Consider the following 24,923-nt stretch of genomic DNA (forward strand, 5'->3'; position numbering starts at 1 on the left):
GCCCCCTTGTTTGTCTGTTGACATGAGAAACTCAAAGTGGCCAAGTGGCAGTCAACTTCCAGTTTAGTGGAACACTTGCTTTTTCCCTTGGTAGTAGCACTGCTTCCTTGTGAACCAAAACTTCAAGACCAGCAGTCCAAAGTTAATTAGCTGATCACTTGCAGTAATAGTGAGAGGAGTCACTCCCATTTGAATCTCTGCTTCCCGGGCCAGTGAATTGAAGACTTGGGGGAAAAACAGGATTCTTTGGTGTATAGTACAACTTAGTGTAGAGGATGCTATTCTCTCATTTAAAGTGTTGCCACCCAGCTGTCATCTAATTGAATATTTGAAATGCCACTCCATTCTCTCAGGCCAGCTGCTTCAGGGGTTGAGGAACATGATGAGACCTTGAGTGTCAGCCTTCTGTTGTACTTCATTTGCTACAAAATGAAATTGCTTCTTTGGTCAGAAGCAGTTTGGTGTGGAATATAAAGACAATCCATAAGGCATTTTGTTAATTCACAGATGATAGATTTAGCAGGAGCATTGCTGGCAGGGAAGGTAAAGCCATATGCAGGGTAAATGTCTATACCAGTGGAACAGAATGTTGCCTTTTTTTATCATAGAATGTTCCAATGTAATCAGTTTTATATTAAACATCTGGCTGTCTCCCAGAAAATGGTGCCACAGTTGAGACTCAGAGTTGGTATGAGCTGTTTGCAACTTGGGCACTGAGCTATGTTATAGACAGCAGGGTGTGTGTGTGTGTGTGTGTGTGTATAATATATAGAGAGATAGAGATAGAGATAGACATTGGTCTTTTGCTGGTGAAAGTTTATATTGCTTCAACGTGGGTACTTTGTTCTTGACCTCATTGTACAAGGACAGGCTTGGCTAACAATGTGTCTGACTGATGTCCACATCATATTGTCTACCTGATTAATTAGGATCTATCTTTGTGAATATTATTTTTAGTGATTTTTCATATGGGACACAAATATCTCCATATTCTGTGCCTTTTCCTCAGACCTTGCCAACAATTTCCTAACCATCTTGCCAATTCATAAAGCCACTCTTAATGTACTAGTATGTATTGTACCTCAGGCATGGTGAAAAATCCTGTACACTGCTTGAAGATGTGCTGCCTGGGAGATTTTTCCCTTCCCATTGTTCTTCAGGGACCCTTTCGAGAAGCACTGAGTGCTTTAGTAGTTCATTTTTGGATAGTGCCAATATACCATGCAGTCTTTTGTAAATTAGTTCTGTGTGTTTTTCTTTTTCAGTCCAGTAATAAGGAACTAGTCATAGGGAACTCCCAAAGAGATCATAGGTACAGGTTGATGAGGAGGAGTCAAGATAGCAGCATGGTTCACTTGAATCTGCTTGGGCTCAGTTTTGCATATACCACTTCTATTGTGATGATGGAAGTCTGCCTTATGAATTGCTGGGTTAGATGATACCTGACTGATGATAGGCAGTGCAGGTCACATGGCAACTTAATCTCTTGTAAGACCCAGGAGCAAGCCAGAATATATTTCCAAAAAGAGGATAATAGTTATCTGTAGAGAATGATATAGCTTTATTACACCAATCACGATGGCCTATGTTGTGTCTCATAGGTACAGCAGAAATGCCATATAGCATCACTGTTTAAGACAGACTTGAAATATTGGCAAGTTTGTTGGGTCAATGTTAAGATTGTATGGCAGTATTGTCTCTTTTTTAGGGCCCTATTCAGAACAGACAGCTTCTTGGGTTACTTTGTAAATGAAGTACATGTTGCATCCCAAATCCAAGTAGTCCCATGGGGCTTTGTGCCCTCTGTTAATAATAAGGGGTCCATGGGCTAGGGATGTGGCTCAAGCGGTAGCGCGCTTGCTTGGCATGCGTGCGACCCGGGTTCGATCCTCAACACCACATACAAAGAAAGATGTTGTATCCGCTGAAAACTAAAAAATAAACATTAAAAAATTCTTTCTCTCTCTCTCTCTCTCTCAAAAAAAAAAAAAAAATAAGGGGTCCATATATCCAAGCTTGCTGTTTTAATCAGCTTTTTCACTGCTATGACCAAAACACATGACAAGAACAATTTTATAGGAAGTAAAGTTTATATGAGGGCTCATGGAGGTCCCAGTACACAGATGGCTGACTCTATTGCTCTGGGCCTAAGGTGAGGAAAAACATAATGACAAAAGTATGTGGCAGAGGACAGCAGCTGGGAACATGGCACCAGGAAGGGGGTGGGGCGGGGGAAGTGCCCTGCTTAAAAAGAACAAAATATAAAACTCCAAAGCACACCTCCAGGGCCCCACCTCCTCTAGCCACACCCTACCTGCATATAGTTACCACCAAGTAATCCCTATTAGAGGATTAATGCAGTGATTAGATCAAACCTCTTATCATTTTTATCTCTAAGCTTTTTTTGCATTGTCTCACACATGAGCTTTTTGGGGACACCTAATATCTAAGCCATTACACTTAGCCCTTTATATTGTAAGGAATATCTCAACATCCCCCAGACCCTTGACTTATAGAAATTTCACCAAGTTGATGGGCTCAAATTTTTGTGGGATATATTTTCCATCTCTGGCATGTATCTGTCTTAATAGTTTATAGAATAGTTTCTAGAGTAGCTACTGTTGGTGTTTCTTGTTCAACAGGTTGAATAGGCATGATATTATCAATGTAATGAGCCAGTATGATGTGTAGTGGAATGGAGAAGCCATCAAAGTCTCTGAAGATTAGATTGTGATATAGGGCTCCAGTGTTGTTGATACTTCTCTGAGATGGGATAGTGAAGATATGTTGCTAGCCCTTCAAACTGCTTATGATGACCTTTGCTAAAAGGTAAAAAGATAAAGAGAATAAATATTCAGTAAATGAATAGCTGTATACCAGGTGCCAGGGATGTGTTTTGCTCCATCAGTGAAGCCATATATGAAATAGCAGTTGCTATTGGACCCACAGCTTTATAATTTTTCCATTAAGTATTGTTAGTTTCTGGGATCCACTTGTCTTCTGCACAGACCACGTAGGTAAGTTGATCAGGGATGTGGTAGGAATCATTACCCTAGCCCATGTAGGCAACAATTTTTGCAGACCCTATAGGTATGCAGTAAAGCTTTTGGTTTACTATATAGTTAGGTAAAGACAGTTTTTTTCCTCTTTCTACATTTTTTTAAAATATTGGTGCATTATAGTTATAGATAATAGTAGAATTTGTTGTTACATAATTATATGTGTACATAATATAGCAATATAATTTGACCAATATTACTCCCCAACACTTCCCCCCTTTGGTCCCTTTCCTCTCCCTTTCATTTTTATGAGCTCATACCCCTATCCCCACCTTTCCTTTCCTTTCCTTTTCCCTGCCCCTAGCTTCCACATATGAGAGAAAACATGTGATCCTTGACCTTCTGAGTTTTGATTATTTTTTTTAACATAATGGTCTCCTGTTCCATCCATTTTTCTTGCACATTTCATTTTGCTTTATGGCTGAATGAAACTCCATTATTGGTGTGTGTGTGTGTGTATGTATCACATTTTCTTTATCCTTTCATCCATTGAGGGGGCACCTAGCCTTGTTCCATAGGTTGGCTATTGTGAATTGTGCTGCTGTAAACATGGGTATGCATGTATCACTATAGCATGATAACTTTAATTCTTCAGGATAAATACTGAGGACTGGTATAGCGGGGTCACATGGTAGTTCCATGCCTAGTCTTTTGAAGAACTCCCATACTGATTTCCATAGTGGTTGTACTAACTTACAATCCCATCAACAGTGTTAGAGTGTTCCTTTTTCTCTACATCTTCTCCAGTATTAGGGTAGAGACTGATTAGGTGTGGGATGAAATCTTGGTGTGGTTTTGATTTTTATTTTCCTAATTGCTAATGATGTTGAACATTTTTTTCATGTATTTTTTGGCCATTTGTATTTCTTCTTTTGATAAGTATCTGCTTAATTCATTTAACTGGGCTATTTGATTTTTGGTGTTAAGGTTTTTAAATTTTTTTTTACACATATTCTAGGTATTAAGGTATTAATCCTCTTTCAGGACTGCCACAGTCTGGCTGGGCACAAAATCACGAGCCACTCACACCTTGTAGATTCAAACAGCAACTCTTTATTCTCAAACTGTCACCGACACTCTACACACAGGTTCTGGGCAAAATCCAGGCTTCCACTGGGCTCTGCATCCCAAATACTCTCTGAATCCCAGGGGAACTCAAGGAGCGGGTGCCTGGAGGCAGCAGGATATGCCCTATTCCCAGCAGGATATACCTTAAACCTGGAACCGCCCTAAACCCAAGGAGCACCCTAAACCCTGATCCGCCCTAAACCCAGATCCTCCCTGGTCCTTGAGCAAGGTCACCTTACATGCAATGTCACTGCAAATGACCTGGGTCATGCCATGCGTCATTCCTACTTGGCAATGGCTCTCAGCCCAGGACAATAGCTAGCAAAGTTTTCTTTTTTCCAATTCTGTAGGTTGTTTATTCACATTTCTAATTGTTTCCTTTGCTGTGCAGAAGCTTTTTAATTTGAAGTTATCCCATATATTAACTCTTGGCTTTATTTCCTGAGCTTCAGGGGTTGTATTGAGAAAGTCACTGCCTGTGCCTATATGCTGGAGTGTTCACTCTGTTTTCTTCTAAGAGTTGTATAGTTCCTATGTCTTTAATCCATTTTGAGTTGATATTTTGCAGGGTATGAGATAAGGGTCTAATTTCACTCTTCTACATATGGATAACCAGTTTTCCCTGCACCATTTGTTAAAAAGCTGTCTTTCCTCCAATATATATTTTTGACGCCTTTATCAAAATTAAGATGACTGTAGGTGTTTGGGTTTGTCTCTGTGTCTTCTATTTTGTACAGTTGGTCTGTATGTATGTTTTTATGACAGTACCATGCATTTTTTGTTACTATAACTCTATAGTATAATTTGAAGTCATATATTGGGATGCCTCTAGCATTGCTTTTTTGGCTTAGAATTGCTTTAGCTATTCTGGTTCTTTTATTCTTCCAAATGAATTTTAGGACTCTTTTTTCTAGTTCTTTGAAGAATGCCTTTGGTATTTTGATGGGAATTGCATTGAATCTGTATATTGCTTTTGGCAGTATGGCCATTTTAACTATATCCAAGGACATCTTCTGAGATCTTCAATTTCTTTCTTTGGTGTTCTATGGTTTTTATTGTCTCGGTCATTCATGTCCTGGGTTAGATCTATTTTTAGGCTTTCTTATTTATTTATTTATTTATTTGAGGCTATTGTGAATGGAATTATTTTCCTGATTTCTTTCTCAGCAGATTCCTTGTTGGTGTAAAAGATTCTTGTATGTTGATTTTGTAACCTGCTACTTTGACTAAAGGCAGTTTTTCTGGCTTCCTCTTGACCTTTCCTACCCATAATAGCTCTCACTTATGGACTGTGGGGCTAGAGAATCCATTAAGTTTCTATTCCCTCTGGATCAAAATTCTATATTAGTTAAGGTTCAGTCAGATAATCTGACCCATTATGAGTACTGATGAACTTCATTAGAGGCTTTAGTCCTGACAGGGAAGCTGGTTAAGCTGGTCAGCAGTGCCGGCAGTAAGGAAGGAAGATGGGTGTGAAGTATGGGGCAGTAAGGATGAGCTGAAACTCATGAGGACAATGGGGATCCCATTTGTCTCTCATTGGGACTTGTGTCAGTGTGTCATCACTCCCAGGGTTCTGACTTACAGGAAGCAGGTATCCTGCTGAAGAGTGCACTTTGCCACAGAAAGTTGCAAATATAACCAAACATTCAGAGAAGCCAAAGAAGCTGCAGGCCAACTTGCTGCAACAGGGAGCTTTAGCAAGAGCTGGAGGAACTGGCTTCTGCCGCATGGCAACAAGGTAAGCCAGCAAGCAGATCCCTGACAAGCATGAGCTGCAGTAGCTCCTGACTGTGTGCCAGTCATCCTAGTGCAGACTTGCCTGCTGTTTGACTTCCACCTTTCAGATCTGCAGAGTTCACTTGTGGCTAGACCTAATGCACAAATCATGCAGGGAAGGGAGTTCTTGCAGTTCCTACCCTAATATCCTATTTTCAGTCAGAACTCTCTGATTTCATCTTACAAGGAGGCATTAAAACCCTTCAGGCAGATATTTTGGAAAACAATCTTTAAAATGTGTCTGGCTTCTGTTGGGAGGTTTCAAAAAGAATCTGACTTTGACCTTAATACTTGGACTGGTAAAAAATCGCACATTGACTAAAATCATAATATGTAATTATAAATTAGTTACAATGGAATTGTAATGTCAATCCCAATAGTATTTTTTTTTTAGTTGTTGATGGACCTTTATTATTTAATGTATATGTGTTGCTAAGAATTCACCCCAGTGCCTCACACATGCTAGGCAAGCATTCTATCACTGAGCCACAATCTCAGCCCTACAGTAGTACAACTGATTTTTATTTTTGTTGCTTGCATCTTGTTTATAATTAATAACTCCTTATCTTTTCATCATATCAGCCAAAATGTGAACATTTTCATGAAGTAATAGCTAAGTAATTACCTTTACTTGACTTGACAATCTGGTCACTTTCTTTTCTTCCTTCTTCTTCTTCTTCTTCTTCTTCTTTTTTTTTTTGGTACAGGGGATTGATATCAGAGGTGCTTTCCTGCTTTACCTTTGAGTTACATCCCCAGTCCTTTGTATTTATTGTTTTGAGACAGGGGCTTATGAAGTTGCTTATCCTAGCCTCAAACTTTTAATCCTCAGCCTCCTGAGTAGCTGGGATTATAGATGTGCATCACTGTACCACTGTGCCCAGCTAGTCACTTTCTTTAGATGATTTAGGAGATTTTTGGACTACCTTCTCTGTACAGTAATAATAACGACAGTAACTATCAATTGTTAAATATTTAACAATATTTAGGTACTGTGTTAAGAAATTTCAATATTTCAAATTTCTCTTAATTCTTTTTAACAATACTGTGAAAGTTAGGTATGGCCCACATTTTATAGAAGAGGAAATTGAGGTGCACGTAAGTATCTTGTCCAAGATTACTCGGGTAAGATGAAGACCTGACTTTGAACCCAGGTCTCTCTGACTTTGAAACATGTCATCTTGACTGCTCTGCTATACTGGTTTAAGTTTGTCCATAATATAGATGATGAGGAACATCCAGAAGCCAATAGGAAAGGGAAATTATAATTAACTGGTCATTGTTTCTTCTCCCTACCTCATAGCACTAACCGAGGAATTGGATTCTGTAACCAGTGAGCTACATGCAGTAGACATTCAAATTCAAGAACTCATGGAAAGGCAACAAGAGCTCCTTCAGAAAAAATCTGTCCTAACAAAGAAAATAAATCAGTGTTTAGAGGATTCTGATGCTGGGACAAGCAACGAGTGTGATTCTTCACCTGCCGCTTGGAATAAAGAAGGTCTACTTTTTCTTTGCTAGTATTGTTTCTTCTCATTTCTGTAGAATTAAGTCATTCTGTGTGGGTCAGTGCTTTTCAGTAGTAGTTTGAGAGGTGAGACTAGCTCTTCATTTGGTAAAAAGGAATCATTCTAACCCATGTTCTGTATTCTTTCTAAATTAAACTCTTATTATTCTGACTTTATCAGGTTTTTTTTCACATGTGGAAATTGAGGTGCACGTAAGTAACATTGACCAGTGCTTGAAAAATAGATATTTAATTCAACTAAATTTTCTAGTATTTTTTTTTTTTTTTTGGAGGTACTGGGCATTGAACCCTAGGATGTTTTCCTACTGAGCTACATCTCCTGTTTGTTTGTTTGTTTTTTTCTTTTCTTATTTTTGTACAGGGTCTTGTTAAGTTGCCCAGGCTGGTCTCAAACTTGGTATCCTCCTGCTTCAACTTCTGGAGTAGTTGGGATTATAGACCTGTACCCCTGCAGCCAAATTTTCTAAGTTTTAACTAAAAGGGAGAGAGAAGAAGAGAGAGGGAAAATAAATAAATAAATAAATAAATAGTTACTCATACCACTTGCCAAAGTTTAGTCTTTCTTCCTGCTATGGTGAAGAAACCATTGATTCAAAATCTTGAATGAAGCATCATGTTTATTATTAATTATAGTAGAATAACTCTAGAAGGAATTGCAGCACTTTTGTAGAGATTGTTTCCTACTGATTGACTTCTAAACACAAGATACTTACACCAAAAACTCCAGATAATTGTCCAGATAATTGTTGTTTGTTCACTGTATTTGAGTTTTTTTTTTTTTTTAATGATGCTGTAAATTTCTTGAGCAACATTCAGAAGATTTTTTAAAATACCTGGTTGAAGACTTTCCATTCTATATGGTTTTATTCTCACTTGGTACATGTTTATGTTTTTTTTTCTGTTGTACTGCTTCTTATTTGTTTTTGCTTTGCTTAGATTACTGAGTTATAGTAATTCCAAAATTGTTATTATAAAAGTTTAATGGTTCATAAGTATTAAAAGTCTTATGTATATTTATCTGATTCTTATATAAAAGCAGCCATTTACATTTTTGTCTCATTTATAAACCTAATAGTTCTAATATTTTAGCTTATTTTTCTCTTTCTAGATTTTCCATGGTCTGGTAAAGTCAAAGATGCTCTGCAAAATGTCTTTAAATTGCAGAAGTTCAGACCACTTCAACTTGAAACTATTAATGTAACAATGGCTGGAAAGGAGGTGTTTCTTGTTATGCCTACAGGAGGTGGGAAAAGTTTGTGCTACCAGTTACCAGCATTATGTTCAGATGGTGCGTGTTAATAAGAATGAATTTTAAGTTGAAATTATTTCTCTGAATGTATTTAATTCTTTAAAACATTAATTTCTGATCAAACACATGTAAAAACCAAGAATTTGTTTTATTTTGTTTTTCTTTGTATTAGTAGAGATTGTTCACTGAAATAGGTTATACTAGAGAAAGAACTTATTAGAAATGGAGAGAAAATATAATGAATTCAATTTGGGACATGTTGAATTTAAGATACCTTTAAGATACCTGTGTGGTAGGATTTGGGGTCTAAAGCTTGAGTGGGAGATCTGAGTTAGATTAGTTGGAGGCTGTTAACATAGAGATGGCCATTGGAGCCCTGGGAGTAATTCAGGGCAACATGAGAAGAGGGCCTTGGAACAGACATCTGAGTGCTAAGAGTTGAGGGGTTAATGGAGAAGAAGAGGCTTGCAGGGGAAGGGCTGAGAAGGATGAACAAAATGTAGGAGGATAATCGAGGGAGTATAGTATCATTAGAAGCCTTGGGAAGGGAGTGTTAGAAAGAGGGAGGGTCAATAGCGATGTCTGTTGGCAATAGTGATGTCTGTTGGTCAAATAAAATAAGGACTTAAAAATTCCTCTTGATATAGTGACAAGGGACTCATTTTTTACCTTAGCTAGAGCAATTTCAGTCAGAAGGTTCAGTGGAAACAAAATAACAATGGCTTTGAAGTAAGTAGGAGTTGTGGAGGTAGGACTGGTGAGTGTGGAAAACCTTTTGGAAAGAATGTCTATTAAAGAAAGAAGAGAAAGGATAGCTTATAAATAAATAATATGTTCTGGAGACTGGGGAGTCTAAGATTAAGGTACCAGCAGATTTGGTGTCAAGTGAGTGCCTGTTCCTCACAGATGGTACCTTCCTTGCTGCATTTTCATATGACAGAAAGGGGCAGAGACATGTCCTTTATCCTTTTCTATAAAGACACTAATCCCATTGTGCCTTCAATATTTAATGACTTTGAAAAGACAGTGCCTTTTATTACTGTCATACTGGGTATTAGGTTTTGACATAAGAATGTTGGGAGGACACCAACATTCAGACCCTAGCAGGTGTCTTGCTTTTGGGAAAATGAGACACTTGACCATGGTTAAATGCAATGAATAGATGCCAGTAATGAGGGAGAAGTACAGAAAATAATTGAGAGAGCAAAATCCCTGATAAACTTTATAATTAAAGTTTGTATTTTTAAACGTATGTATACTCTGTCAGAGGTTATTGTAGCAAATAAGTTGCAGAAATATTAAGTCATATAATTTCAACAAAATGTAGAATTGCTCTTGTAAACAATTTCATTTATAGGCGAGAGGGAGGGTATTAGAACTTCGTTTAGTCAATACACTATTCACTGATTCCTACTCAGAATAAATTAATCTGGGGCAAAAAGTAGAATACTCACGCAAATCTCCTTCTTAATTATGTAGACTGCTGTTTTCATTTGAAATGCTGTGGAATAATTTTTCCCTAATATAACTGTTTAGAATTTGATCTGATTTATATTATATTATTGAGTTTACTAATACTGTTTAAAATGAAAGTAAATTAAACATTCAAAATATTAAAATCTATTTTTATAGGACTGAATAAGGGTAGAAGTTTCTGTCTTATATTTGCTTATTTGCCTTATCCTCACCTTGTTTGGTCATTTACTCATATCTATTTTTGTTATTAATGTGGGTAAGAAATAGGCAGTATATTGATAAAACTGCATTGAAGATCCTCTATTCAGAGGATGGGTAGGTCCACAAGTTATAGTAAAGAAAAAAAAGTGAATGGTTACAGGTCATTCTGATGATGGTGTAAAATTTAAAGTTTTTTTTTTTCTCCCTCCTTCCTCTTTTAGGATTTACACTTGTGATTTGCCCATTGATCTCTCTTATGGAAGACCAATTAATGGTTTTAAAACAATTAGGAATTTCTGCTACCATGTTAAATGCTTCTAGTTCTAAGGTATGAATTCTGTGTGTTTTTTTTTTTTTCAGTGAAGTAGGAGTCTTGTCTATAGTTGAATTGCCTATAAAACTGTAAAATGTTAACTGTTTAACAAATCAGGAGATACAAAGAACATCTCATGGGTCAGTTCTGGCCCACAACCTATCTTTTTATGTCTGATGAGCTAAGAATGATATATACATACATTCCCCCCCCCCCCACTACTGGGGATGGAAGCTAGGGCCTTGCATGTTTTTATATTTTTAAATGGTTAAAAACAACATCAAAAAAGAACAGTATTTTGTGAAATGTGAATTATAAAAATTATTTAAAATTTACATTTTAGCATTCATAATAAAGTTTTATTGGAGCATAACCATTCTCATATTATGTATGGATGCTTTCACACTATAATGGCAGAGTTGAATAGTAGTAGAGACCATATAGCCCATAAAATATAATATTTACTATCTGATACTTTATAGGAACATTTACTGACATGTTTATTTTAAAATAGGAAAAATATTTAATTATATAATCAGTTAAATACAAAAAAATAAGTTACTAAAAAGACATGGAATACCTATGGAATTTTTTTGGTTTGGGAATGTATCCTCATCTGTAGAAGAGAGTGTTTCCCAACATTATTTTTTTAAATACAGGAAAAAGAGCACACAGTTTATTATGTGCCTAAGGCATGGAAGTGTTAGATTCCAGTTCCCTGTTATTCTTTTTAAAAGCATATTATTGATATCTTCAAAACTATATCAAAATAGGGTAATAGTATAAAAATGGCCATGTATCCATTATTACCATTAATATTTATCAATGTATGTCCAATCTGGTTTTATGGGTGTCTCCCCAGTTTTCCCTACGCTATTTCCCTTCGCTTATTTATCTGAAACAAATCCTAGGCCTTATATTATTTTTTCTCACATTTTTTAAAATTGGTGCATTATAGTTGTACATATTGATGGGATTTGTTTTAACATATTTATCTGTATTTGCATACAGCACTCAATATAACAATATAATTTGGCCAATATCACTCCTTCAGCACTTCCCTCTCCCTCTCTCTCTCCCTACCTTCCACCCTTGTGTCTTTCCTGTACTAATCTCCCTTTGATTTTTCATGAGATCTACTCTCATCTTTTTCCCCCTTTAAATCCTCTCTAGCTTCCACATATGAGAGTAAACATATGACCCTTAACCTTCTGAGTTTGACTTGTTTCACTTAACAATGATCTCTAGTTCCATTAGTTTTCCTGAAAATGCCATAATTTGTCTTTATGTATGTATATATTTTCTGTATTCATTCTTCAGTTGCTGAACACCTAGGCTTGTTCCATAGTTTGGCTATTGTGAATTGTGTTGCCTATAAATGTGGGTATGCATGAATCATATATTAAAGTATGATGACTTTAATTCTTTTGGAAAAATACTGAGGAGTATGGTATAGTTGGGTTATATGGTGGTTCCATTCCTACCAGGCCTCATATTTTAATTGTAAAATCTTCAATATGTATCTCTAACTTCAAAAAAACGTGTAAGTGCAATGCTACCTTCATATCTAAAAAATCTGAGCTGGGTGTGGTGATGCCTATAATCCCAGTGGCTGGGAAGGCTGAGGCAGGAGGGTTGCAAGTTCAAAACCAGCAACTTTGCCAGGTCGGAAGCAATTTAGAGAGACTCTGTCTTAAAATAAAAAGGCCTGAGGATATTTACCTGGTAGGGGAGATAGCATGGTCACTAAGGTGATTTTCCCAGGTTGAGGCCTATCCGTTGTACTCTTCCTGTATCTTCCTGACCTGTCATTTTTAGCTTTCATCTAATGATTTTGGCAGCCACTGATGGTTGTTGCCACACTGGGAGTGCTTATTTCATTAAGGAGTGACACAATGGTGATATCTAATTTTATCATTTCTTGTCCATACATTAACTGGAATTTTTGTATAAACAAGAACTTTTTACTCATTAACTTTTTGCTTTCTTTGCCACTTTGCAGTTAAGATTTTTATTTTCTGGTATGCTCCACAGCTTGTTAATAAGTTTTTTTTTTCATTTTTCCTCCCCAAGTATGAGTACATTATGAATTTTTTATGTATTTAATGTATTTCAATCCATAGTTATTATCTTTTTTTTTTTTTTTTTTGGTACCAAGGATTACACTTAACCACTGAGACACATTCCCAGCCTTTTTTGTATTTAATTCAGAGACAGGGTCTTGCTGAGTTTCTTAGGGCTTTTCTAAGTTGCTGAGGCTGGCTTTGAACTCTTGATCTTCCTGCCTCAGCCTCCTGGGCCACAGCATTTACAAGCGTGCATCACCACACCTGGCCTATTATCTCTTTATGCTGAAGTAGTCTTGTCTTTGGCCAGTGAGAGCCATTTAAAATGGCTCCTGGATCTTTTTATTTGACCCCATGAAATCCTTGATTTTTTTCACAGTAAGATAATTCATTTTCATTTTGTTTGTTTCCTGCCCAGACCTGTAATCAGCAGTATCTCCAAAAACTGTGGTCCCTTAGTTTTTCCATTTTTTTGCTCTATTTAAACTCTTATGTCTGTTTTCTCTTTTAGCAGAATGAATCTGGGTGAAATTGTCTTTAATATTATACTGCCTTTAAACTGAAAAAAAAGTATTAGTAATAGAAAGTAGCTTAGAAAGTTGCAGAAAATTATAAAGTCATGCCATATCGATATTGCTTGAAAAGTTAGAGTGATTAAAAAAAAAAAGAGGACATGACCTAGAATAACTGCAGGATTTAACAAACTGCTTCTTTGCTCAATGAAAGCAGTTTTGACTGTCTCTTCCTTTCCCATTTGCCATCATCTTTTAAAAATTATTTTATTGGTTCTCATTAGGTTAGAAGGAAAAAATAAACTCTAAAGTGCTAAATAGTGTGTAAAATAATATCAACACTAAGGTACTAATAACTGTTACCTTTTAATTTTGTTTTATTATTTATAATTTTATTTTAGAAAACAATAATTTAATGATTAATGATTAATACTATGTAAAACCTAGTGGTCTATATGTTTAAATAAAGAGCTCAAAGGTTTAATAGCATCCCCAGAATGGTTAATCAATAAACTTTGTTCACAGATGTATAAAGTGATTATTAATATGATAAGATTAACAAAACCCATGTTTTAATTGCAGCTGTGGCATTTGACTCACATTTCAGGATATATTATGAACAATTTAGAATTATACCTTCATATAATAAATGCTGGCCCACCCTTTATTCCCCAAATACTGGGTATTAAACCCAGGGCCTCAATTTATACTAGGTAAGCACTATATCACTGAGCTGTTTACCCAGCCAGCCCTTTTTATTTTGAGACAGGATCTTGCTAAATCACCCAGGTGGCACCAAACTTGTGATCCTCCTGCCTCAACCTCTGGAGTAACTTGGATTATAGAATAAATGTTCTTTATTGCAGAATCTTTTCATGTATTTTCATTCTTTTTTTTTTTTTTGGCCAAGTGAGGTTATTCTTTTACCATCAACAATGTGGATGTAAGTAAATCACTAGAATGCTGTTTGCACAGCTGCCATGATTTAGTATAGGGATGTGGTTTCAATTTTAATGAACCAACATCTGCTCCTAGAAAAGCCCCAGGCTGTTGCTTTTGAGTGATGAATGTTTTCATTTTCCAGTTGGTATTGCAGTCTGTTAACTTAAATTCTACTATAATTGTGGTTATTTTACCTTTTAATAGGAGCATGTGAAATGGGTTCATGCTGAAATGGTAAATAAAAACTCCAAGTTAAAGCTAATTTATGTGACTCCGGAGAAAATTGCAAAAAGCAAAATGTTTATGTCAAGACTAGAGAAAGCCTATGAAGCAAGGAGATTTACTCGAATCGCTGTGGATGAAGTTCACTGCTGTAGTCAGTGGGGACATGATTTCAGACCTGGTATGTAGGTTTTACCTTGAAACCCCTTGGTATTATGGACCATATTCTAATTTAGCTTGACATGGTGAAAATCTCTTCTTCCATTAACATTATCCTGTCGGGTAGTTATTACCCATTTGTCCTTGCGTTAATGGGAGGAGGCCAAGAGGCACAGTCTTTAATCTCCTTATTTCTCACTGCAATATTTAGTCCAATTATGTTTGAAACATGTTTTTATTAGTCAATATTATATATCTCTGTGGAATTTATGATCTCCTAGTACTCCCTCGCATTTGATGAGGAATTTAAATCCACTTCAAAGTTGTCTTCTTTTGTTATCATTTGGGTGTCTTTAACATCCTACCTAACTTTTCACTGCCAAAGTCTGATGAGATATTTTAGTAACTCTTATCTTCACTCCACCAATCGAATCTATAAATTATAGCCTAAAGTAAGTTACTCAGAATTGTTCTATGCAAAAAAAATCTTATATGCAAAAATCTTACTCCCTGACTTCAATTTCATTTCTCTCTGAGGCTTTTCACACTCAGAGGGACCTCCCAGGTTTCTTTTAATTCCTGCTTATTTGTTCATGGCTTCCATCCATCCCTGCATTGATCACACTTTCCCCCACTCAGATTCCTGTCGCCACTTGCCTTTTGTATTTTTCCTGAATTGCTTGGCCATTTTACCAGCCTACTCTAGCCAGATGGAGATGGCTGGCTCCTTGTAGACTCTGCTTTCCCTATTCCTGCTGTTTGATGCTAAACATTGTCAGAAGAAAAAAAAATTAAATAGCTGCATTAATTTCCACTCCAGTTCAGCCTTTTATCATGCTTAGCTATCCTTTTACTTGTTCCTATTTCAGCTCCTTTATACATTGCATCCAGCAAGTTTTTCCTATCACTAACTTTCCCTCTAGGCCTGACCCATACCCAGTAGATGCCTCCTACTCTCCTACTTCCCAGAAAATAGGTGCCATCAAATATGAACATCTCTTTCTTCTCCTTCCAAACATTGGTATTTATCTCTTTTTCCTCTTTTAAGCAAAAAAAAAAAAAAAAAAAAGACGAGTTCTTTTATGAAGTAACTGTGGACACTCCCACTTCATCCTTTCCTGCCTTCTGAAGATTGTTTTCTACCAAGTTCCTCACTCCTGCACTTACAGTCTCACTAATCCCATCCTGAAAACAAAAACAGAAGCTCAAACACCCTGCTGACCTTTCTAAGATATCAACATAAGTATTCTGTTTCTGCATTTCCTTCCCCATCACTCACCATCTCCATTTCTCACCTTTATTCCTTTTTAAAGGATACAGTGCCACCACCACTGTACTGAATCAGGTCAGCAGACTCTGCTTCCAGTGGCTTAATCTGGCAGTCTGGTCTTCATTCCTCTTCCCACTTAAGTTCACTACTATTCACTGTCTTCACCTCTCGCCTTGCTGCTTTCTCCTCCCTTGTTTCTGTAATGTTACACCCTTGAATTTCTTCCTGTCTTTATTCCCTTTGTTCTTTCTTTGTTCCCTCCTTAAACATTAGTGTTGCCTAGGATTCTTTACTGTTTTTTTACATTTCTCTAGGGATAGTGAACTCGTGGATTGAAGACTTGTCTAGTTTATGGATTATTTTGGTCTTTGTTTTTTTTTTTTTAAATTGATTTAAATACCATAGGCAGGATATATACACTTCATTTTACTAAGAACCCTTCTATCTTAACCATATTACTCCACACATTTCTTATCTGACAGCCACTGAAGGTATCTGATCTATGACTCTTGTCCTATATTTTCAACCTGAGCAGTCTGAGCACGTAAGGATTTTTACCATTGCATTTGTATTATCATGACTAATATTGTCTCACAGACTGGCTGCCATGCTATAATCAATTATTCCCACATCTAATTATCTTACTTTTAAATTTCAAATTTATATTCCTAGTTGTTTATTGGAAATGGGAATGTTAATTAGAGGACCAACACTAAATTTCACTTCAAAGAACTGCTCATTTTCCTTCTATTTTGCAACTGGGAATCAGTATTTGTTCTTCTACATGTCCTCACCAAGAACTTTTGATTTTTTTTCTCCTCTCCTCTCTTGGGTGCCTTTGCTCCTTCCAACTCTTCTTCTTACATAATTTCCCTTTCAGTCTTTCATTTCTAAAAACTCACTCAAACACATATTAGTTCAAGCAAAATTTTAGCAGTTATAGAGGTTTCAGGATTCTCACAGATTCCAAAATCCACATATACTCAAGTCCCTTGAATAAAAAGTGGTATGGTCTTTGTACATAAACTATATACATCATCCTGTATACTTTAGATCATCTCTATTTATAATACCTAATATTATAATGTTATATAAATAATTGTTATACTGTATTGTTCAGGGAATAATGATTAAAAAATGTCTGTGTTTGTTCTATACAGATACAAACATTTTTTCAAATGTTTTTGACCTACAGTTAGTTTGGATATAGAATTCACTGATACAGAGGGCTGACTATGTATATCATTCAGGGTCAAACCAGGAGACAGGAAACATTTGTTATTTGAACACAGAGAATTTTATATGAAGAATTGTTAACTATGTAAAAGGTGATTAAATAGATAACTCAAAAAGTAAAGAACTTAAAAGATATCATAGAAATAAAAACTGAAAGAAGCAACTACCATCCATAGGACTAGAGAATAGGAATAAAAGTAATATAAGTAATAGAATTTAGAAACTTAGAGGAGGGACCTTGTGGAATTGGTCCTTGGACCTCTAAGGAGGAATGGTTCCTTGGTGCTGGAATTTTGGCAGTGGCAGAAGTGCAGTGGATTCATAAAGATGTTTCTTTAAAGGTTGGAAAAACTGCCAACTGTATTCAGCTGCTTCTGAGGACAGACAGTGCTGCTGCAGTGACATTTATGGGAACACGAGCAAGCCCACAGGAAGCAAACAGCTGGTGGTCTGTCCCGTCAGACCACCTGGCAAAGCTGGCATGTAATGTGCAGTTCCTACCCCTGCATCAAAAGGAAGGGTATGGAAGGTTAGGGTTGGAGCTGAGAAAAATAACTTCATGGTGACACATCATCTTTGTCTTATCTTACCTCTGCAGATTAACCCACCATGTCCTGGTAGCTCTACCTCTAAAGTGAGTTTCAAATTTATCTATTTCTCTTTGTTTGTGTTGTTATCTTTTAAGTCCAAGTAGGCTTCTTTCCACTGGTTTATTGTAATAACTCTCTTAACTAGGCTTTGTTTTCAGGGATTTTTTTTTTTTTTGAAAGCCCAACATTTAACCGTACTTTATATATTAGAAGTCTTTTTTTTTTGAAAAAAAGTAGATCATCTAAGAACAAAGAAATATGAACCAGTCAATGGATGGCACAAATGCAGCATTAAGGAGTACTCAGTCACCACTCAGAAATCATTGTGTGAGTTATGAAATAGATTCTATTTGAGAAATTACACATTCGGTTTGTTTCAGAACCAGCCTGTGTGGTTTCTGCCTCTTTTATAAGAAAAGAGTTAGGTCTTTACTACTGCTAGAACATGATATGGTATTTGATTTGGAGAACAAGGAAAGGCCATTCTTTTCCCCTGGTACCTCAACAAGAGAACGATTAGTATAGGAATGGCTTTGGCACTTTAACCCTCAAACATTGTCCCACAACTTGTTACTTGAATATTGTAGCTTCACATGATTTTAATACCATGCTATCTCCATACTTTTTATATACACTATTTATATGTACAGTACTAAAATTGTTTATTCTAAAACAATATAGCTCGACCCCCAAAAGGCCCAAATTAAGTCTTTATATTAGTAGTTCACTCATAACTTTCTTCTTGATTCTTGTGCTATATTATTCATTTTGTTATCTATTTAAGCTACCTTCCAAGATTGACTTAAGGCTCTAGTTTAATGCAAATGGTTTAGTCATAGTATAAATCTCTCTTGAGGCTCAAATCACACTTCAGTGATTCTGTCTTTTGAAGCTGTTTCTCCTTGTTGGGTGGCTGTCGAGACTTGCTAGGTAGTCCATTGAGATAGATGGAAACACATACCAGAAGGGTATACTCCTTCAGAGCATACCCAGAGCAAAGGTAATCTGTAATCCAAGCAGCGTCATTGAAGCAGTGGTAGAAAGGTCAATGGAAGCTGCTGCAGAAGAGCCTTTCATGATGTCTTTGTACTTGTCCAATACTTGCAAGAAAAATGACAAACCAGACATAATATGTGTAACCATAGAAAGAAAATCCTTTTAAAAAATTTTAGCTTCGTTTGACAAGTAGCCACCAAGTAATGTCACAGCAATTCCTGATAAATACACACATTTTAATGTTTCTCACTCAAAGGAAAGAATCTGAAGTCTTCAAGACTTTTTCAAAATACACTCCTGCAAATCCTAATCACAATATAGCAATTGCTATAGCATCAAACCCTAATAATGGATTCTGTTCCACCATAACTTTTGTAGCTTGGGCTGGTTTCCACTATACAAGTGTGACTCCACCACACAGCATAGAAACTGAAATTTGCTGATTATCCACTTTCACATTAAAAACAGTACATATAGTAGTACAGGGAATCTTCAAGTGGTAGATCAACTGGAATAGTGCTACATCCAGATTGCTGAGAGCTAGGAAAGCCATGTTATTTTGAACAGCATTCATTAATGATGGCACACTTAACTTCATCAGTTCCTTGGGGGTCCCTAAGATATTTTCACTTAAAGATGCCTTTAATCTACCCAGACTCCCAGTTTCTCAGGGGCAGCCTTGGTACTCCAACAGCCCAATGAGATACTCTGATTTTAAACTTACCCTTGTATAGTTCATTTTCCATATAGCAACCAAAGTGATCTTTCCCAGATATACATCAAATCATGTTAATTTGCACCTAAACTGCTCAGCAACATTTCTGTACTTAGAATAAAATTCAAAGTTCTTTATTTGGGCCTGTTAGGCAATATATGATTTATTTCCTATGTGTCTACTTGATTTCCTAGTTTTCCTCCCTCACTCTTTCAGCTTCAGCTCTATTGGGCTTATCACTATGAGTAGATATCACTCTCTGATAATAGCATATTTTGTGCTTTATTCCTTATATTGTGTGGGTTTTTCCCTTGGATTGTAGCTGTATATGTTTTGCTTACCACTTTATTTCTAGTGCTTAGAGATGTTATCGGCCAACATTTATCTGTTGATGAATTGATTAACAAGACTCATCCCCTGTTCTTCCCCTACTTTTGCCCTCTTCATGTCCTAATAGTCACAAGGATCTGTGAGGGTTGAGTTGGTATACATATTTCTCTTATATTTTTTTCTTTCTGATTTATCTGTAGTGTCATGGCTTATTTTATATTCTCTATTATTTGTTTTCTTGCCTATTACTGTTATTTTTTAACTGGTTTCCCTCTCTTAAGTCTTCTCTGCTCTAGCCTATCCTTGGCATTGCCACTAAAGAATAATTCTGAAATGTAAGTCTTATTTATGCTCTATGGGCACTTCTGCATCTATCCATGGTCCTCTCTGCATGGAAAGACCTTCAAAGAGTAATGGCAGCTAGTTCACTTCGCCTCCCAAGTCTTACACAAGTTCCTCTTTTAGGTCAGCTCTAATTTAGAACTCCACATAGAAGGAATTCTGGACCCAGAATCCCTACTTAATGGATTCGGCAAATCATCCAGCACAACACCCTGTGGTGTAGCCCCACTGAAATGCTTGCTGTTTTCTGAACATGCTGAGTGATTTCATGCCAATGCATTTACATTATACGTGCTGCGTCCTCTGCTTGCTGTTGTTCTTCCCTGTTAAGCGAACTTCTGTCTGTTCTTCATGACCTAACTCAAATGTTATCTCCTTGAAATCTGCACAACATCACAAGAAGTTGCTTTCTCCTCCATGTGTTCATAGTTACCATCTATCTTAGCAGTTACCACATATTTTGAGTGCTGAGGGAAATGAAGGATCTCTTACGTAGTGGTTTAGATATGTATGACAAGTATGAGTCCAGAATAGTTTCTCTGAAATACGTTCTGTTGCAAGCAGTGCCCTCACCACTTTTTTTTGCCACTTTTGGATGAAGTAGGTGGTAGAAAAATTTTGACCACTGGTTTCTTTTATCTTTTGTTGATAGTAACAGAACCAAATACTATGGCTATTTCCACTGTCTCATGAGTCTGTTATTCAGCAGGTGTAGATCAATGCATAGTTGATGGAATATTTGGTTTCTTTCTCTTCAATGGAGTTCTGCCTATGTCCAACAACAGTGTTTCTGAAGAAAAGTGTAAAAAAATCTACCTATAAAAGAAGAATATAGTAGGCAATAGCAAATTTAATGTTATAGATAGCTATGAAATAAAATTATATGAGTCATTGATTATCTACATAAAGTTGAGGGTATAATTTACTCTAATCCTTTGAGGATAGAAAGAAGGGCATTTTATTTATCTTTTTCAGATTATAAGGCACTTGGTATCTTGAAGCGACAGTTTCCTAATACATCACTAATTGGGCTGACTGCAACTGCAACAAATCATGTTTTGAAAGATGCTCAGAAAATTTTGTGTGTTGAAAAGTGTTTTACTTTTACAGCTTCTTTTAATCGTCCAAATCTTTACTATGAGGTATGTAACTTTTGTCCATTTATTACTTTTGTGAAGAATTATAGCAGAGAAATTATGCTTTTTCATTGTGTCTGTTTTTATTTACATGAGCAACAGTTTAAAAATACAAAAAGGTTTAACATCAGTAGATAATTAGAAGCAGATTCATTAATTGGTATCTTATTCACATATCTCTGGTGCTGTATAATCTTTTAATTAGATTAAGTAGAAGACACTGCCTTGTTGGGTGATATTACCTTTGAAATAAAATAAGAAGTCATGTATTTGTTCAAGTTGTTTTCATTCTTTCTTGTACAAGGATGGAGAGAGGAATGAGATCATGGACCTGACATCTTTATGGAAATTAATTACTAAACAATAGAAATATTAGAGATTTGCCAGTACTCCATTTAGATTTTATTTACTACATACTGAAAATAAAGTAACCTAGTTGCTGTCCTTCCTTCTTTTTTTTTTTTTTTTTTTTTGAGGGGGGCACAGAGAGAGAGAGAGAGAGAGAGAGAGAATTTTAACATTTATTTATTTTTTCTTAGTTCTCGGCGGACACAACATCTTTGTTGGTATGTGGTGCTGCTGAGGATCGAACCCGGGCCGCACGCATGCTAGGCGAGCGCGCTACTGCTTGAGCCACATCCCCAGCCCCCGGTGTCCTTCCTTTCTTTCTAACCCTTTTAGGAACAGATACAATCTTTCTTCTGTTTTAACTGAATAGTTATTTATTTGTGGTGTATGTTTTCATAAAAATAGCATTAGAAAATAAAAAGGTCTCCTCATCTCTAGCAAATTAAAAAGAAAGAATAAGAGAGTCTAGGAGGTGGCAGAAATAAGTCATACGGCTTATGAAACAAGTAAAAGAGTAATGGAAAAAACTACTATGCTCATGAAAGAATTGGACTTCAAAAGTTGTGAGTAAATGGCTACTTGGATGGTACTTTTCTTTACCTTTTTAATAAGATAATTTTTTTCTAGGTTCGGCAAAAGCCTTCAAACACTGAAGATTTTATTGAGGATATTGTAAAGCTCATCAATGGGAGATACAAAGGACAATCAGGTAATATAAAAGCAAGTAAAACTTTGGGACTTTTAAAAAGTAATAGTATCCTGGTAATTATACTGATTAATTACTAAATATATTAGCATGTGGCAGAAGATACTTGAAAGTGTTGTGATAAAATTAATTCACTTGGTGACTCTGGAAACATGCTAAGACCTTTGTATGTCACAGATTATCAGTCAGAACTGCCTGAATTATTATGGTTATTAATATTTAATTGCTTTAGAATGCACCTAAAGACAATATTAATTCAATGGCATAGACTTCAGATAATAAGTACTACATACAAAATAAAGGGTTAAGCGTTGATGTCTAAAGGGTTACAAAATAATATGTCTAAAAAACACATTAAAGAAATAAATAGTACATATTTAATAGTTTAGGCAGAGATGAAATTGAGAGTATGTGTATATGCATTCCAGGATTGATGACTAGGCAAATGATATTGAAGCAAAGAGTTTGGTTAAAAGGAGCATTTTAAAACTGTTGTCTAGATTTTCAGGAGATGGTAATGTGTGTCTTGGGTAAAAGGAGTTCCAGAGTCAAGTAAGTTAGAGAAAGGCTGTGGTTATTTATCCTTCTTGGAGGGTTAATAGGGGGTTATGTCAGCACACTGGAAGCTCTGACCAGCCCTGAAGGTAGAGAGCCTATTTAACTTTGTGGAATGCATTGTTCCTCAAAATCATGTGAATCCCCCACCCCCAGACCCCCAGCTACTTACTAACATTTTATGGAGCTGTGGGACATCAGTGTGAGAAATATTATGTAGTAGGAGATACGGGTGGAGAGAGAAAACAGGTAATGGTAACTAAAACTGGTAGCTCAGGGCTCATTTCTGCTTTAGAGAAAGCTGGTGATCAAATCTTGCATTATACCCAAAGTCAATAAATATATTCTTAGGACCTTGGAATTTTTTCCACCTTTGTATTGTATTAATTAGTGGCTTGTGTGTGTTTTGAAAATGGTCTCTGAGGAGGGTACTATTTCTGTATGTCTAATACATGATCATATTTTATATTTTGTTGTAGGAATCATATACTGTTTTTCTCAGAAAGACTCTGAACAGGTAACGGTTAGTTTGCAGAATTTGGGAATTCATGCAGGTTCTTACCATGCCAATATGGAACCAGAAGATAAGACCAAGGTTCACACAAGATGGTCAGCCAATGAACTTCAGGTTAAGATTATATTTTCAATAGAAGCCTAATTTAAAATATTTAAACTTGACTTAACTGACAGACATGTTAAAACATTTTAGGTAGTAGTGGCAACAGTTGCATTTGGAATGGGAATTGATAAACCAGATGTGAGGTTTGTTATTCATCATTCAATGAGCAAATCCATGGAAAATTATTACCAAGAGAGTGGACGTGCAGGTATGTAGAACTTACAACCAGAAGTTATTTTTAGAATACTTTTTTAGAAGACACATCATACACATTTAATAATTTTGTATTTTTAATCTTTATCAGGTAATACTTTTAGAACAGTCTTTTTAGCAGATTTATTTTCATAGGAACATGTTACTTATATCCTATTGGGGTGTTAAGAATTGTTTCTTGTGTGTACCAATTTAATCCGATACTCATCATTTCCTCTTGACTTAACTAGGTCACTTAAGGGCACATTTTTAACTTAATATGATTGTTGTTCAGTCTTTTTAGTGATTTTTTAAAAAAACTTGAGAGTAGCTGTTAAAAATAATTTTCACATCTCTAAAATTTCTAGATGTAGTTTAAAACTTTGCCAGCCTATTTTACATATTTATCATTTTTTTCATGTGTGTTTTTAAAATAAGTAATCATGCAATCTCATGGATTTCTCAAACCACAGGTCGAGATGACATGAGAGCAGACTGCATTTTGTATTATGGCTTTGGAGATATATTCAGAGTAAGTTCAATGGTGGTCATGGAAAATGTGGGACAACAGAAGCTTTATGAGATGGTGTCATACTGCCAAAACATAAGCAAGTAAGCTTTTTTAAAAACATGTCTGTTTTAAAACTATTAAAGAAAAGCATGATATTAAATTGTACAATATTATTTGAATACTTACTAAGTAAACTGGTATTAATACCCAAATCTGTAGAATCAGATATTTGGAGGCAGGAACCAGTGTATCAACCTTCTAATGATTATTATTAATTCAAGAAAGATGCTCTATCTAAATTTTGTTTAACTGAAGATTTTGATACACATTGACAATGAATTGAAGCCTTTTTCCTCTGGCAGTGTGGTGTAACAGCTACATGCTATAATAATTTTGAAAAGGTGTATTGGCCAGGCATGGTGGTACATGTCTCTAATCCCAGTGGTCAGCAGGTTACAGTAGTAGGGTTGAAGGTTCAAAGCCAGCCTCAGAAATTTAGCAGGGCTCTAAGCAATTTAGCGTGACCCTGTCTCAAAATAAAAAAGGACTGTGATGTGGCCCACCAGTAAGCACCCCTGGGTTCAATCCCTGGTACCCATCCCCCCTAGGGAGGGGGGAGAAAGAAAGAAAGAAAAAAAAGAAAGGTGTATGACAGGTATTTTGAGAGTGAAGCTCAGTAACGTGGGCTATTCTACCACCCAATGTGCAAAGGAAATAATTGAGGACAAGGTCATGTTTCACATTATGAAATAAATATAAATCTATTTAGGGTAAATTTGGTTAGACCATATAGTTTCCTGATG

At 36.1% G+C, this 24,923-nt stretch overlaps 1 protein-coding gene and 1 pseudogene across 2 annotated transcripts in view; one reads left to right on the forward strand and one right to left on the reverse strand.

Moving 5' to 3' along the window:
* Recql (RecQ like helicase) overlaps positions 1 to 24,923 on the forward strand; it is a 34,691-nt gene that overhangs the window by 5,317 nt on the left and 4,451 nt on the right. The window contains exons 3-12 of one of the 2 annotated variants that reach the window (XM_078015117.1): positions 5,715 to 5,868; positions 7,210 to 7,407; positions 8,543 to 8,722; positions 10,582 to 10,688; positions 14,398 to 14,596; positions 21,029 to 21,195; positions 22,165 to 22,246; positions 23,278 to 23,426; positions 23,508 to 23,625; positions 24,083 to 24,221. In XM_078015117.1, the coding sequence (XP_077871243.1) occupies positions 7,278 to 7,407; positions 8,543 to 8,722; positions 10,582 to 10,688; positions 14,398 to 14,596; positions 21,029 to 21,195; positions 22,165 to 22,246; positions 23,278 to 23,426; positions 23,508 to 23,625; positions 24,083 to 24,221 (1,271 nt within the window). In that variant the 5' untranslated portion in view covers positions 5,715 to 5,868; positions 7,210 to 7,277. The remainder of the gene's footprint in view (positions 1 to 5,714; positions 5,869 to 7,209; positions 7,408 to 8,542; positions 8,723 to 10,581; positions 10,689 to 14,397; positions 14,597 to 21,028; positions 21,196 to 22,164; positions 22,247 to 23,277; positions 23,427 to 23,507; positions 23,626 to 24,082; positions 24,222 to 24,923) is intronic. The other variant, XM_078015116.1, reaches the window with a different exon arrangement.
* Positions 18,250 to 21,037, reverse strand: LOC144364911 (CMP-sialic acid transporter pseudogene; annotated as a pseudogene).

The sequence above is a fragment of the Ictidomys tridecemlineatus genome, chromosome 6 (genome assembly GCF_052094955.1).
Source record: "Ictidomys tridecemlineatus isolate mIctTri1 chromosome 6, mIctTri1.hap1, whole genome shotgun sequence".
Taxonomy (NCBI): domain Eukaryota; kingdom Metazoa; phylum Chordata; class Mammalia; order Rodentia; family Sciuridae; genus Ictidomys; species Ictidomys tridecemlineatus.